Source organism: Lotus japonicus, chromosome 3, assembly GCF_012489685.1.
Source record: "Lotus japonicus ecotype B-129 chromosome 3, LjGifu_v1.2".
Taxonomy (NCBI): Eukaryota; Viridiplantae; Streptophyta; class Magnoliopsida; order Fabales; family Fabaceae; genus Lotus; species Lotus japonicus.
In genome coordinates, this window is record NC_080043.1 from 71,368,288 (window position 1) to 71,383,892 (window position 15,605).

At 37.7% G+C, this 15,605-nt stretch overlaps 2 protein-coding genes across 2 annotated transcripts; both read left to right on the forward strand.

Moving 5' to 3' along the window:
* The first annotated feature begins 836 nt into the window (after nucleotides 1-836).
* On the forward strand, nucleotides 837-13,521 carry LOC130745631 (beta-amyrin synthase-like). The gene is made up of 9 exons (XM_057597988.1): nucleotides 837-1,170; nucleotides 8,243-8,377; nucleotides 9,272-9,361; nucleotides 11,350-11,448; nucleotides 11,600-11,656; nucleotides 12,106-12,474; nucleotides 12,719-12,799; nucleotides 12,908-12,991; nucleotides 13,120-13,521. The coding sequence occupies exons 1-9, from the start codon at nucleotides 970-972 to the stop codon at nucleotides 13,240-13,242; spliced, it is 1,239 nt and encodes a 412-aa protein (XP_057453971.1). The 5' UTR covers nucleotides 837-969; the 3' UTR covers nucleotides 13,243-13,521.
* A 132-nt stretch (nucleotides 13,522-13,653) lies between these two features.
* Nucleotides 13,654-14,825, forward strand: LOC130745634 (U-box domain-containing protein 40-like). The gene has a single exon (XM_057597991.1). The coding sequence runs from the start codon at nucleotides 14,005-14,007 to the stop codon at nucleotides 14,644-14,646; it is 642 nt and encodes a 213-aa protein (XP_057453974.1). The 5' UTR covers nucleotides 13,654-14,004; the 3' UTR covers nucleotides 14,647-14,825.
* Nucleotides 14,826-15,605: the final 780 nt, after the last annotated feature.

The window sequence follows — 15,605 nt, forward strand, 5'->3', positions numbered from 1 at the left end:
TTTTGTTACAAAAGTCTTTACATCACCGAACTGTATAGGTTTTTTCTTTTTTTCTTTCTAACAGAAAAGTTCCGTATGAACAAACTTTAAAAATCTTAACTTTTTTTATTGTTAAAAACTCTAGTTTTCATACATAGAGCACATCAATCGTTTAAACACCAATCAAACACCCCATTTTTCTTTCCATTTCTCACATTTTATTACATTATATATAAGATATATTATGTTTTCTTTATTCTCTTTTTTCTCTCCTTTTCTGATAAGGATGACAATAAATAATAAATAGGGTCTGGTAGCTGGGCTACGCACCCATATATACTCGCGTTTAAAAAAAAAAATCAGTAATGATATATACACACCTTATTTTTAAAACACTTCATTTCCACATCTTTTTGTTTCTATCTCTCTCCTCTTACCATCTATCACATCTCATACTTTCTCTCTCTTACTTTTCCTTTTCTTCCTATCTCTCATCATTCCACATCTTTCACCTCAAAAGAGAGGTGTATAAGTAACATTACTCAAAAAAAAAATTGTACTCATTCTTATACCTACATTGATAGCTACTTAAGTGTTCGTTTTCATACCCTCTGAGCACATATGCACGTGAAAAACGTGCATGGGGAACAGTTGACCAGCAACATTAAGCCAAAGGGTTATCATTAGTGAACCATCAATAATAAATACACCATGTTAAATACCACATTTTTTTGTTTTATCGTATCACATAATATATCATGTTCATTACAACTTGCATTCTTAGATTTTTGTTTTAATGATATGTCATTTTTTTATTGGATGTGTGTGGGCTTGGGGTTTTCTACGCAATTGAGTGTTTCACCAAACAATATCCTAAGAAAGACTCTCCCACCTCATCTCACGTTGTCTAAGCTTAAGGCTCACTAGTATTTATTATTTAAGCTCGCTGTGGGCAAATGGTGACACACACACAGAGTTAAGAAGAAGATCATGTGGAAGCTGAAGGTAGCAGATGGTGGCAAGAACCCATACATATTCAGCATCAACAACTTCGTGGGAAGGCAGACATGGGAGTATGATCCTGATGCAGGTACTCCTGAGGAACGAGCTCAGGTTGAAGAAGCTCGTCAGGATTTCTATAACAACCGCTACGAGGTCAAGACCTGTGGCGACCGACTTTGGCGGTTTCAGGTATCTTGAGCTTGCACCATAGTGCTTAAGGAAATAGAAAATTTTCATGCAGTCATGCTGTGTATATATAAAAGTTTAAATTATTCAAAAATAGATTAAAGGTGTAGTGTGCGTATCATTATGTAAACTTTATTATTTACACAGTCATATAATTGGATTAGGCCACATAAGAAAATATTTTTTATTTTAATTAAAATTTTGAAGTAAAAGTTATTATGTACAAAACCATTTTACACTACATATCTAGCATGTGATGATCCATCCATATTGAATGATCGTGCACCTGTATAGGGGGTTCCCCTCATTTACCCTGCAATGCACCAATAACACTTTCAATCTTAGGTCCACAAAATTTAGAAGAAAATCGCTTATATTGTATGAAGACTCCTTCCATCATGCCTTCACCCACCAAGTTATTCTTGAGATATGCAAATCTGAGACTTAATCAAAAGAGAACTCTCTATTTTGGAACACCAGATCGTTACGAGTTAGCTAGCCACACCTACCAACATACTGCATAAGGGATCATCTCCCAAAGCGTCAGATCAGATTTGGCCTGTTGAACGAGTGATTCTAGCATTAAATTTTGAAACTATTGATGGCAGCACCATGACATCCCTTCTCTGTACAAAATGCCAACCCATATTTTCAAGTCATCTCAAAACTCACCATCAGATGACCCGTAGTTTCAGGGATAATACTACAAATGCTACACCGGCCTTCGGTCTCTATAACCAGTTCGCGCGTCATCAAATTCATCTTCACCGCAACCTAGCTTGTTCAATGTTGTCTGCTAAAAGAACAAGATCACCTTTGGTGGGATAATTTTGCAAACTTGCTTGGGGATGGTCAAAGCTTCCTAACTCAATAGGATTTCGCTTCATCAATTTGCAGATTTCGTTAACCGGGAATACTCCCCCGGCACTTATGCTAGGTAAATAAGAGTTAATTGCCATAAGAAACCTCCCATGTTCATCTTAGACCATTGCACACTCCCACCTTATTGGCAGTAACATTCTTATTAACAACTAGAGCATACATATACGTGGGAAGGACATGTGCAGAGGCAGCAGGTCTACCCAAGGATCCATCCATAAACAGACAAAATTTCCAAAACAAAATCTTCATATGAAGTTTTCATGATATCCTGCCACACATATGAACAGTCGTTGTATCTATCCACCACTAGATGAAGAGTCAAGCAGATTCCATACAAACCATACTTAGCACATAGCACTTTTTTCCACAGGGCATCTCTCTCACCCCTAAATCGCCAAGCCTCATAGGCTCATACCTTGTTCCTCCATCTAAGGAAGCCAAGACCAAGGCCTCCTAATTGAGTATCCTTGCATATTTGCTCCCAGACGATCCAAAATACCTTTCGTTTCCCTTAATTGCTTCCCTATCATTAGCTTTTCAAAATGTCCAACCATACCCACCGGGGCTTTAAATAATATCATGTAATACATTGAAATTGCATATATAATGGCCTTGAGAAACACCACTCTCCCACTTAAGGATACAAATTTTTCAAACGCGTGAAATGAATTCAAGACTAAAAGTAAATCCCCACATAAATCCAGTTGAAAACATGTAATCGTAGCTATTTTTCCATTAAAACTTGTTCCAAATTACAACTTAAAATCATTAAAACATAGCATCATTACAATTGTAAATCCGTTGTAATGATTTGATGGATCGAAACTACCATGAGAATTAAATTTGACGAATTGATCCAACGAAGGTGACCAGCCGAAGAGTGAATATGACATGCATATTTCAACAACCACGATTGACGACTCAATACCATGCTCTTAGGCCACCTTAAACACTCTATAAAGCCCCCACAAAAATCACTGCATTCCTCTAATTTATGTGCGAAATGATCCAATCTGTAACACCCCGATTTCGGTGGCGTCACTTTAGTAACCAAAATAAACTTAATGCGGAAAAACGTGAATATTTTTTTTTTAATAATAACTAAGACAAGACTGAATTAAATAAAACCCAACAATAACAATAATCAGAACTAATATACAATATATAAACAGCCCCCGCTGTAGTAGTAACCTCGTCACGAGTAAACCTCCAGTGACGGAAAGAAAAGTGTAACGCCCGAAGGCAAAAGGTACAATCCACAAGAAAGGTCAAGTGTCCGCAACACCATCCCTCAAAACTGAGAATAAGCTGGCCCATCGGCCTGAAGCAAGACCTCCTAAGTCCAACCAACTCTCTGTGATTCTCGTAAAGAACCACACAAAAAGCTATAGGTGAGAAACTACCCTGTCCCCAAAGAAAACAAATGATGTTCAGAGCTAAGACTTTACTCCTACACTAATCCCATCTCGAGGAGCTCACACCAGCACTAAAACCTACATGCTAGCATGATCGTCGCCCGAATCTGAATCCAGAACGACCTAGTCTATGTACACCATCCGTCCTCCTCTCGCTACCGCGATACGCTCCAGTTCCCGCATCTCAACCCTAGTTCCTCCCGAAGGATGAACCATCATGAATCAGCCCGCCAAAGACATCTGACAAAGGGCGTTTGTTCGCCAAAGCACACACAGAAGACGCGAGGGTCAACTGCAAGGAATTATGTAAATAATAGCACCAATAAATATAAATAAGATAATAGCCACTTAGGCTTATAACTAGGGATAACATCCTAGGGTTGCATATTTCCACAAAGAATATAACGACTGTAAATCACAGTTAACATGCATCAAGTAGAACTAACAAGTATCAAACACACTCATCAACTATGTCAGTATGCATGTTGCATGAAATGATATGCAGGTTAACCCAGTCAACCAATATGCAATCCGGAACGGATGGACATCATCGGATCAGTCCTAACACCAGCCACGGTGGGACCATTTCGGCCCGTGATGCCTCTTACTCCAACATCATCATGTAGTCAGATCAGCATAAAACCCGAATAACGTCACTCTGCTTGGCGACGGAACAAACCGACAACGTCACTCTGCTTGGCGACGGAACAAAACAACAACGTCACTCTGCTTGGCGACGGAACAAAACAACAACGTCACTCTGCTTGGCGACGGAACAAAACAACAACGTCACTCTGCTTGGCGACGGGACAAACCAAAGGTATTGCCACTTATAGGCTGGGCACCTCGAGACGGTCGTAACACTAGCCTCGTGTTTAACCATTTCTGCTCGGGCGTCGCTTATCACCTTTGGCTATAGTCAAGACGGTACAAACTCTACATGGTTTGACCATTTCTGCTTGCTATGCCGAACATCAACAGGCACGATACAACTCTACATGGATGATCGTTACCTCCTGTTGTGCCAGGTATAGTCAGGACCGATCCAACTCTGCATGGCTGATCGTTACTTCCTGCTATACCGAAGTACTCTGCTTGGCACTTCATCGCGTATATGCATGGGTGTAACCACTCACGATGACTCTTCGGGTCACCAATGCTCTCACGAAGTCTCACCCTTCAGTGAAGTTTCATGCTCTCACAAGGTCTCACGCCTTAGTGGAGTTCCATGCTTTCCACAAGGTCTCACGCCTCAGTGAAGCTTCTCGGCTCATCCCTTGGATGGCTAACAAACTGCTCGACGAGCAAAGAGTATCAACATACTCAGAACTTACCAAACTCCTCAACACTTGGATCCGACGACACTCCTCGCTTTTCCAAAACTATGATTTGACTTCCAATGCCTTCCTTCGAGGTTGTTATCATTACTTAAAGATTTTGAGGTTATTTAAGGTCTTATGAATTTTCTTTATAAAGTAGATTCCCTTTTTGTCTTATCGCAAGTCTTATACATTTGCAGGATCTCCCAATCCCAAGTCGCTTCCAGAGGAGGTCTCGATCCACTAAACAAAATTAAGGCCCGAACCTCGTTCGTCCTATCAAACTTTCTCCAAACTCTCAAAATAAAATCGGCATGACCTGCCCGCTATTCTCACCATTCAGAATCTCAGATTCCAGTACAGAGCATATTTAAATCATCACAATCAACAACATGTCATATATCAATAAATCGCATCATAAACACTTAGCACTTAGCATATAAAGCATGCACCACACATCCTAGATTACCCACATAGCACATAGCATGTAAGACAATCTCAAAAACATTCAGTAGATGAATCATCTACATTGTCAGCCGAAGCCTCAGAAAACATTTTCCAATCACACACAATTCCAGTGCATAAACAGTAAACAATGTCGAAACATCGACCCTAAGCATTAACTAGAGATTCAGTGAGAAGCCCTCACCTGAAGGTTCTCCAGTATGATCGTCAAGCGCTTCCTCGCACTCAAAGTGTTGTTCCTCAGAGAAATCCTCAAAAGCACCTTTACAATGAAACCACAGAATACTATCAGAATCTATCGGAAACTAAGCTATCGATACTTACTAAGGTTACTCGAAGTAATCTATACTCTAAGGTACGATAAACTAGCGCGAAAGGACAAGTTTTCGGAAAAGGAAATTTCCTCCTCCCCCCTAAATAGGTTCGGCCACTTTGGTTAATTGTGGGGTTCGATTTTTCTTCGATCAAACTTGGTTCCTATGCTATCATTAGCCGTAACTAAGGGTATTCTGAACTCGGAAAAATTATCGGATCAAAAACTGTCGCAGGGGTATTTTGGTCATGATTTTTAACTTAGGATTTTCAAAACTGAAATCCCAAAAATAAAATTTTGCAGGGACGTCACCAACGACGTTTATGACAACTAATCCTACTAACACTAAGCTAAGGCGATAGTTTTTAGCCTAAAGGTTGAAGCTTTACCTCAAAAACTCCAAAAATGGGTATTTTAGGTTCAAATTGATTCCGGCGGAATTCCGGCGACATAACGGTAAATCTAATCCGGCAGAAGTGATCTTGGGCACATATAGAAGAGGTTTAGAATCAGAAATGAAAGATTCAGGATAGTTTTGCAAAAACCCATAAACTATCCACTCAGAAAACTCTACAGAAAAGCTATGGAAAAAGCGATCAGAGGTAAGGATTAGCGACTATACCTCGAAACCTTGAAGCAGCAACTGATTAATCAACGATCAAGCAAGGATTGAACAAAATCTCTTCTCCTCCTCTCCTTAGCAAACTCGCGGCCTCCTTGGGAAGAAATGGGTAAGATATTTGTTTTTTCTCATTTCTTGGCTATATATAGAAAATGGTAATTCGCGGGAAAATGAAAGTTTCGCGAATCTGATTTTTCCGGCATCATTCTCCATGAATTCTAAGATAGGTTTTGGCAAAGGAATTCCTAAGCTAAAAAGATGTATCCTTGTATTTTTGGCAACTAATGCAAAGTCGGTGCAAAGTCGGTGTAAAACTATTTTACCCGATAAGTTGCTTTTTGCATCGAATGTCGGAATGGAAAACTTCCTTCTGAAGAAAGATTGAAATCATCGAGAGAAATGGGTGTACGCGTGTAGAATCTTCATTTGAAGCTCTGAATAGAAAAAGTCTTCATTGACGGTTGATTCTAGGGTTTTGAAAAACCAGGGATTCGGTTTCGGCAAACTTCCGATGATTGGAATCGGACGTTCGTAGATCCTAGAGTTTCGCCTCGAAATGATTGTGATATATGGAAAAAGAGAAGTTCTAATATTTCTCTAAAGATTTTTGGACTAAATTCCTACAGTGTTCCAAAGCTGGAAGTTTGTTAGAAATTATATTCCTATAGTGTTCCAAAGCTGGAACATAGTTTTGTTTCCTAAGGTTCTTGTCCTAGGTTTTAAATGCGAATATTAGTCGTGCTATAACTTAAATCGACTTCGATACAATCCTTTGACTTTTCCTGAACTTTCCCCTTCATAAATTTATTTCATTTAATAAACTTTCGTTCAGGTTTCCCTTCACATTACATCAACCCTAATCGTAAATGGAAATCTCTTCCACTGATCCTAAGCTTAAAATCTCGGGTCTTACACAATCATATTCAATGTGTTATTTTTAATAAAACTTATAAAATTAAATAGATGAAATAAAATACGATAAAAAGTGGCAATTAATATTATTGTCTTAAATTTTTAAAACAACAAATAAGTTAGAATAAGTTTATAAAACGATTTCAGATAAATTGCTACGAGTATATTATTATCATGAAATTTTTTCCAATAGAAAGTATCTATATATGTATTTGATGAGAACACCCTAAAGTACCAATTGTAATGATTTTATGTTGTAATTTGAAATAGGTTTTAATGGGAAAATAACTACGATTACATGTTTTCAACTGGATTTATTACGTGTGGATTTACTTTTAGTCTTGTGAGCCGTGAAAAATAGTTGGCCTTGTTTCACGCGTTTGAAAAAAAGACTCCTCTTATGAGGAGACTGATTTGATACATGAGAAGTTTTCTCCGAATAGTGGTGTCTCGTTCTAGGAGTCTAACATGACAGCAGAACTTCTCACTTTAGGAGTCTTTAGTCGACATAATGATGATGTAATTATTGAGTACATAAACTCTTACTTCTAGGCGCCTTTGTCATTAAAGAAAACGTCACATATGAGGAGTTTTTTGCAAAGGGTGACCACCAAGACATCCTACAAGGCCAAAACTACCGCAGATTGGTAAATATTTATCAAAATACAATATTTTTGGTAAATACTTATTTTTTTTACAATATTTAAAAAAAAATCTTAGCATCCAAAAAATGTATAAATATATAATTATTATTATTTAGATCATATTTTTAGTAAAATAAATGAGTTAACCATTATTATTATATTGCTATTATAATTCAAGTTATTAATTATTACATCAGGGTAACTACGGGGATGAGTTTGAGATGGGTCTTTGCACCCCTAAGTCATCCTCTATTTGGCAAATGTTAATCAAAGTGATGGGTTTTTCTTCTATATATATATTTTATACGCAAATGTTAGTTGTTAATAATGTTAGTAAATTAGTCATTCATTAGGGTTTGAACCCTGGACCTTTCTTCTTATCTCTCTCAACTCTTATGTTTCCTAACTCTTACCATATGATATCACTCTTACCTTATGATATCATTTTTTTCTCATCTAAAAATATAACTTTTATTCTATTTTTGCTTCCCTGTTTTGTGTAGGTTATGAGGGAAAATAACTTCAAACAAACAATACCGAGTGTGAGAAGGGCCGCACATCACCTAGCAGGATTACAGACCAGTGATGGCCATTGGCCTGCTCAAATTGCTGGTCCTCTGCTTTTCACGCCTCCCTTGGTGAGTGCAACTACTCAATATAATATTTCCTATTATTATTATTATTATTATTATTATTATTATTATTATTATTATTATTATTATAAAACATTCACTACAAGAAAAAAAAATCTTATTTCTAACCGTCAGAAGCGGATGGTAATCAAGAAAAAAATTCAATAATCAATATCAATATCAATATATATTATAAAATAAGAACTTCTATAAGACTGATTTGGTGAGGTGGCAGCTCCTGATTCAATCTCAGAAGAAAAAATCCACGTGTCAATTTGTTAGATAGCAAATTCCACATTTCAAGTTTTGAGTTATCAGTGGCCAAAGCAGTCGATAAAGTTGTCGGTAACTGATGTCCAATATTTTTTAAGCATGTCAAGTTTACACCAGCAACAGTTTCAAATTTTGAATTACCGATAGGTAAAACCGTTAGTAACTTAACGATAACTAAACCTGCCAAATTACAGACGGGCAAGGTTGTCGACAAGATGTTTATTTTTTATTTTTTTAGAAAACATGTTATGATGGTCCGACCATAAATAACAACGAGATTTTGTGACGATTTTCAAAAAGTCGTAAAAAGTCATTGGTAATAACTTATTTTCTTGTTGTAATTACGATAAGATAAAAGAAACATATCAGAACTAAATAATCCTATGGAGCCAAGGCCTTGCAAACCGCTGCCACGGCGCGCACCATGGCAGGACGTGCTCCTCTTGTATTCTTTTGTTAAACTCAACGGCAAACTACTTTAGATTTTCAATTCACAATTTAATATGTTTAGATTTTCAAGGACTATTTTAGATTAGGGTATATAAGTCAGAAGATAAAATACACATATAAACCATATATATGAGTTTCTACTAATCAGTTTTCTACTTGCTCCTCAAAACATTGCAGATCTTTTGTATGTACATAACAGGTCATCTTGATTCTGTATTCCCAGAAGTGTACCGCAAAGAGATTCTTCGTTACACATACGTTCATCAGGTATACTTATTCAATTTCAACAAGCAATTAACTTTTTATTTATTTGGCTGATACAAGTATACGCCACGGCCGACAATCTTATATGAGTACAGCAGCCCTTCAATAAGCCTCATGTAGCCAACCTCTTTTATATTCCATCACAATACAAATGCAGCATGCCAGTTCAACAATACAGCAGCCCTTCAATAAGCCTCATGTAGCCAACCTCATTCTTTCGTATATAATCTTGTGCATGGTTGTGTCTCGTTGATGAACAATGACGCAAGTGTTGATAGCTTCTGCTGAGGGGAAAGCATGGTAATGTGAAGGTGACTCAAATTTGAGGGGGGATTGTTAGTAATTCAAGTGTGATGTCTGAAAGTTTAATTATGTTTTAATTCGCATGTAATTTCCTGTCTTGGGCAGTAGCTTGTGGATCTAGCACCCCTTGTGCTAGTTTTGAATACTATTTGATATAAAAAAAACTATGATGTATGGAGTCTCACATTAATTAAAAATGTTGAGGTAAATGTAATATAAGAAATGAGACTCATAAAATCAATGTCTTAAGGTATTGGGTAAAGATGTAGTATCTGATTTTCTTGATGGTCTTCTTTGTTAGCTCACTGGTATGACTTCTCTAGTTTTCACTCATCATGTAGAGTTATAATTGTCATACTCATATCTATTTGACATAATTTTATTGGGCACACAAAGAATGAGACATCAAATAAGTACAAATTGAAGGTATGAAAAACGGTAGAAAGGGGGGGTTTGAATAACGTTTTCAGTACAAAACTTCCACCTTAAAGATTTTGACAAATCTTTCGAGAACTTAAGTGCTAAAGATAAGAGATAGAGAAGCACACAAGGATTTTATCCTGGTTCACTTGATAAATCACTCAAGCTACTCCAGTCCACCCGTTAAGGTGATTTCTTCCTTCTTAGAATGAAGGCAATCCACTAATCAGGTAAGAGTTACAACTGTACTTGAAACCTACAAGTGACTAACAATTACACTGACTTAGCTCACACTAAGATTCACTCTCTTAGTCTTCTCTAGGATCCGATCAACCTTGATCTCCTAAAGGAACTAAACAAACTGTTTATCAAAGAAATGTTTACAAGAGATTTGCTTCTAAAAAGCTAATAGTAAACTCAATGAATTTCAGATGAAAGAAAGCTTAGAATATTTTGAATATGTCTTGCGCGTATGTGTTACTTCTACACTTCTTTCAATCTTCAGCCTCTATATATACTCCAAGGATTAGGGTTGAGCGTTGCATGGGAAATGCTACCGTTGGAGGGCAGTTCTGGAAAATCCAGCTTCTGCTGTGGCTGAGAACGTTAGGTAGGTCGTCAGGAAGGTACACTTGCTTTTGTACTTGGATAGCGACTTGACCTTTTAACCTAGGAGACTTCTGATCAGGGGAATACTTCATATTGGAACTTGTGAAGCCGGTTGATCAGAGTCAGAGGGAAAGCACAGATCCTCTGACCATTGTATCTTCTGATTCTGAACTCAGAGGGAAGAACATGGCCTTCAGAGTTTCTTGCTTCTGGACTTCAGAGTTTCCACTATTCAGCTTCTGGATCTTCAGAGTCTTCTACACCATCAGAACATCTGAACCTTCAGTGTTTCTTGGTTATCAGAACTTCTGGATCTTCAGAGCTTCTAGCGACTGAGTCCACATCAGAGTTTGTATAGCTTCAGAACTTCTGAAGCTTTTCCACTGTTCATACTGAACATGGTGAATGCGAAAGCATTGCTTGGGTTACTCTTTATACACAGTGCTTCTGATTTGTGTGAGATTGAGTTGAGGTCAGAGCCTGTAAATAGCACACTCAGAAAAACACGTTAGAGTACCACAATTGTTCATATCAAAAGGTTAACTTGTAATCATCAAAACATAGAGTTGTACTACTCGATCAAAACTTGATCTTACACAAATGATCTTCATCTGAAAAATATATGTTAACCTAGCTGAAATTCTCGTGTTCAATTTCAGTGTTGTCTACTTTTGTCAATGTTGCCTCCAGAGATTGTAGGGGAAAAGATAGAGCCTGAAAGGTTATTCGATACTGTCAATCTCCTATTGTCACTTCAGGCAAGTACTATATATTAAATTTATTGTCATCTGCTTCTAATTATTTAATAAGTTAATCAGTAATCCTTCTCCTTGCTTAAAGGAATTTGATCATTTGATGTTTGATTTTACAGTGTTATATGATTAAATTTTCTATTTTTCATCATTATAGAGTAAAAAGGGTGGTTTTGCAGTATGGGAGCCAGCAGGAGCTCAGGAGTGGCTGGAAGTAAGTATTCAATTAGTGAATAACTAAACATAAACCCATGACATGCAAAGATTAAATTAGTATAGGCAAAAAGCAGGGATTTATTCTCCTTAGTTTTACATGTATATATAATTTAACTGATTTGTGCAATTTTTATTAGACTTTTCATTGTGTTTTAATAATTAAATGGGTTTTTTGTTTTTTAAATTATATTTTAGGGTTTATGGTTTCATTTTAGATAGTCAAATTATTGTTGAGTTAGCAAAAATAAGGGTGTGTGGTAAAATAGAGATAGATTGCAACGTCTGATTTCGCGTCTCATCTTTAATGTACTATAAATAAATATAATAGATGTTATGTGTACCTGTGTATTTATTAATTGATAAAAGTCGTTCTGTAGTTAACAAACTAAGTAATTAGTTTTGTTGTAACCAAAAAAATAACTAATTAGTTTTGTCATTATTTTTCAGCTACTCAATCCCATAGAATTTTTTGAGGACATTGTAATTGAGCATGAATTGGTTGAGTGCACTGGATCAGCAATTGGAGCCTTAGTTTTGTTCAAGAATCATTATCCAGAGCATAGAAAGAAAGAGATCGAGGATTGCATTGCTAATGCAGTTCGTTACTTTGAAGATATACAAACAGCAGATGGTTCTTGGTATGGAAATGCAGGAATTTGCTTCATTTATGGTACTTGGTTTGCACTTGGTGGTCTAGAAGCAGCTGGCAAAACTTATGCCAATTGTGCTGCCATTCGCAAAGGTGTTAAATTTCTACTCACGACACAATCAAAGGATGGTGGGTGGGGAGAGAGTTATCTATCATGCCCAAAAAAGGTTTGTAATTGAATATATAATTCTAAAAATTCAGTTTGGCTGGTCTAGCTTTACCATAAAAGCTAGTTCATGATGGGGACTGCTCTACCCTATAAGATCTTATTTAGTTATATCTCTAGTTAATATGAGAGACCTTAATGATTATTATTATATACCTATTAGTTTCTAATGCTTCTTCAACTTGTACATAAATTAATGCTAATGATATAGTGATGATCATCTCTTACTAATGAAAATAATGCAGATATATGTACCTCTTGAAGGAAACCGATCAAATGTTGTACAGACAGCATGGGCTCTTATGGGTTTGATTCATGCTGGCCAGGTTTGTGTGTGATTTTGGGTACACTTAACGTAAATTAAAATAAAAATGCTTACTACTATGTAATTGCCCATGAATCTTAAGTGTTCTTTTCTCTAATTCATTGCACAGGCGGAGAGAGACCCTACTCCACTTCACCGTGCTGCAAAATTGCTCATCAATTCTCAGCTTGAAGATGGTGATTGGCCCCAACAGGTTCATCTCAATCTTTGGCTCTTATTTATGCCTAATCATGTTACTAATTGTATTTTGTAACTAACTTATTTAATGATGGTTTGGATGGAGTTTCTATTGCTAATTGTTGTTTGCCTTACTAATAACAGGATATTACTGGTGTGTACGTGAAAAATTGCACGCTGCATTACCCAATGTACAGAAATAATTTTACAACGATGGCCCTAGCTGAATATCGTCGACGGGTTCCATTACCTTCCACTGCTGTTTAACTTGTAAAGATAGCTGTGAGCACAAAAAGGCACAGCCACATCAATAGATCATGCAAATAAAATAATCAAACAAGTTTTGACCTTGTACAATTGTACTCTTATTACTATAGTATGTATTTAGTGTCGGTTTGTTGCCTGTTAAATTTTTTATTAAGTTGTTTTTATTTCCATAACACACTTTTTTATCTTATTGTTTTGCTTGAGGTATAAAATTGTGTTGTTCCTGCTTTACTACTTCTTTTAATAAAAAGCGAGAAGTTTCTACTTCTTTCCTTAACATTTCTTTCTGTTATTCATTACATTACAAGTTTACCCTCAAGAGGGAGAGCAAGTGCGAATGACCCAACCCTCAAGAATGAATTGATGACCTATTTATTTTAACTTGGCTTAATTCCATTTTGGGCCCCTGATGTTTTAAAAATGAGCGATTGGGGCCCCCCGTGTTTAAACATAGCGGTCAGGCACCCCAACGTTTCAAAAACGTGCGTTTCAGGCCCTTCTGTTAAGTACCGTTAGTTTGACCAAACGGAGCCAGTGACGTGGAATTTCTTTTTCATTTTAACATTATATTTTTTACCAAAAAATTCCCCCCCAATTCACCAACCCGATTCCCCCCAATTTTAACCCTAATTTCATCCTAATTTAGCAAACCATGGAATCTTCACCCCTCACCCTCAACTCTCTGAACAACTTCTTCAGCAAAACCAACAAGATTTAACTGAGTTGAATCATTTCATGGAGATTTAGCAAAGTGTGAAGCGGATGGTCCACAAGAAATGGGGTTCACCAAAAGCAGCAAAAGAGTCTGAAAAATTCCCAGAACCAATCACTACCCCAAGGTTGAAGTGGAAGAAGCTCTTCTTCCACAGCATCAACCCTTCAAAACCCAACAGCAACAACAAAACCCAGAACCCTCCAGAAGAGTTCCTCTGCCCCATTTCAGGTTCCATCATGGCAGACCCTGTCATCGTCTCCTCCGGCCACTCCTTCGACCGTGCCTCCGTCCAAGCCTGCAAGGATCTCAACTTCACCCCTCAACTTCCTGATGGTAACACCCCTGATTTCTCCGTCGTCATTCCCAACCTTGCCCTCAAATCCTCCATTCTCAAATGGTGCCAAACCCAAACCACCACCGCACCCAACACCGCCACCACAGAGAACCTCGTTCGCACACTAATGGCTTCCAAGCCGCCACCACCAAAAGACCTACCTGTGAATCTCTTCACCCGCGCAGAAACTCAAGTCCCTCTGCGACCAACCCACCTCTACACGAGCTCCGAGGAATCCATAGCCACCGGAACTTCATCATCAACCCCGCCACTGCAATTCTCAACGCAACCCAGTTGCTGCTACTCTTCCCCTTCCTCCTCTGAACTCGAACCAGCAACAACCCCAGAAGAATAAGAAATCGTATTTGAATCGAACGAGCTTCTTCCTCGGTTCTTACTCTCCGCGCTTCTTCCCCCCTTCTCTTTGAGCTTCTTCCTTTCTCCTTCTCTTCGAGCTTCTTCTTCTCCCCTTCTCTTCTTCTTCATCTTCCTTTCTTCAATTAGGTTAAAATTGGGGGAGGGGAATCGTGTTTCTGATTTGGGGAATGAGTTTGGGTAAAAAATATAATGTTAAAATGAAAAAGAAATTCCACGTCAATTAATGAAAGGGGTTCCGTTTGGTCAAACTAACGGTACTTAACAGAAGGGCCTGGAACGCACGTTTTTGAAACGTTGGGGGTGCCTGACCGCTACGTTTAAACACGGGGGGCCCCGATCGCTCATTTTTGAAACATCAAGGGCCCAAAATGGAATTAAGCCTTTAGTTTATTAATACTTGAATACATGATTGAAAAAATGAAAACATATATTTCACACATATAGTCCGAACTGTACCCAAAAAAAAAAACACATATAGTCCGAAAAATTCATGAATTTCGCAATTATAAGTGTGCATTACTTACTGTACACATTACATGGGGAAAGGAGAATGAAGGTTGTGTGTGGAATGAGAGAGGGAAAGGAGAAAGTTGAGTGCTTGGGTATGAAGGGGGAATTAGATTTCCCACACCTGTTTTAGAATTGTCACCCCATTTAAAAGTGGGGAAAAACCAAAATTGCCCCTCCGTGTTTTAGTCCAGAGGTTGAAAATTCAGACTCCTCCAGAGGTTGAAAATTCGGACTCTGCTAATATTAGAACAGAACAATCAATTCAGATTTACTTTTAGAACAGAACAGAACATCAACACTCGGAGCTCTCAATACGTGTGACCCAGAAGCGACCCAGAAGCGATACTGAGGTACCCATATCCGACCAAGAATCGCGACCAAGACCAAGAATCGCGACACTGAGCTCTCAATACGTGTGACCCAGAA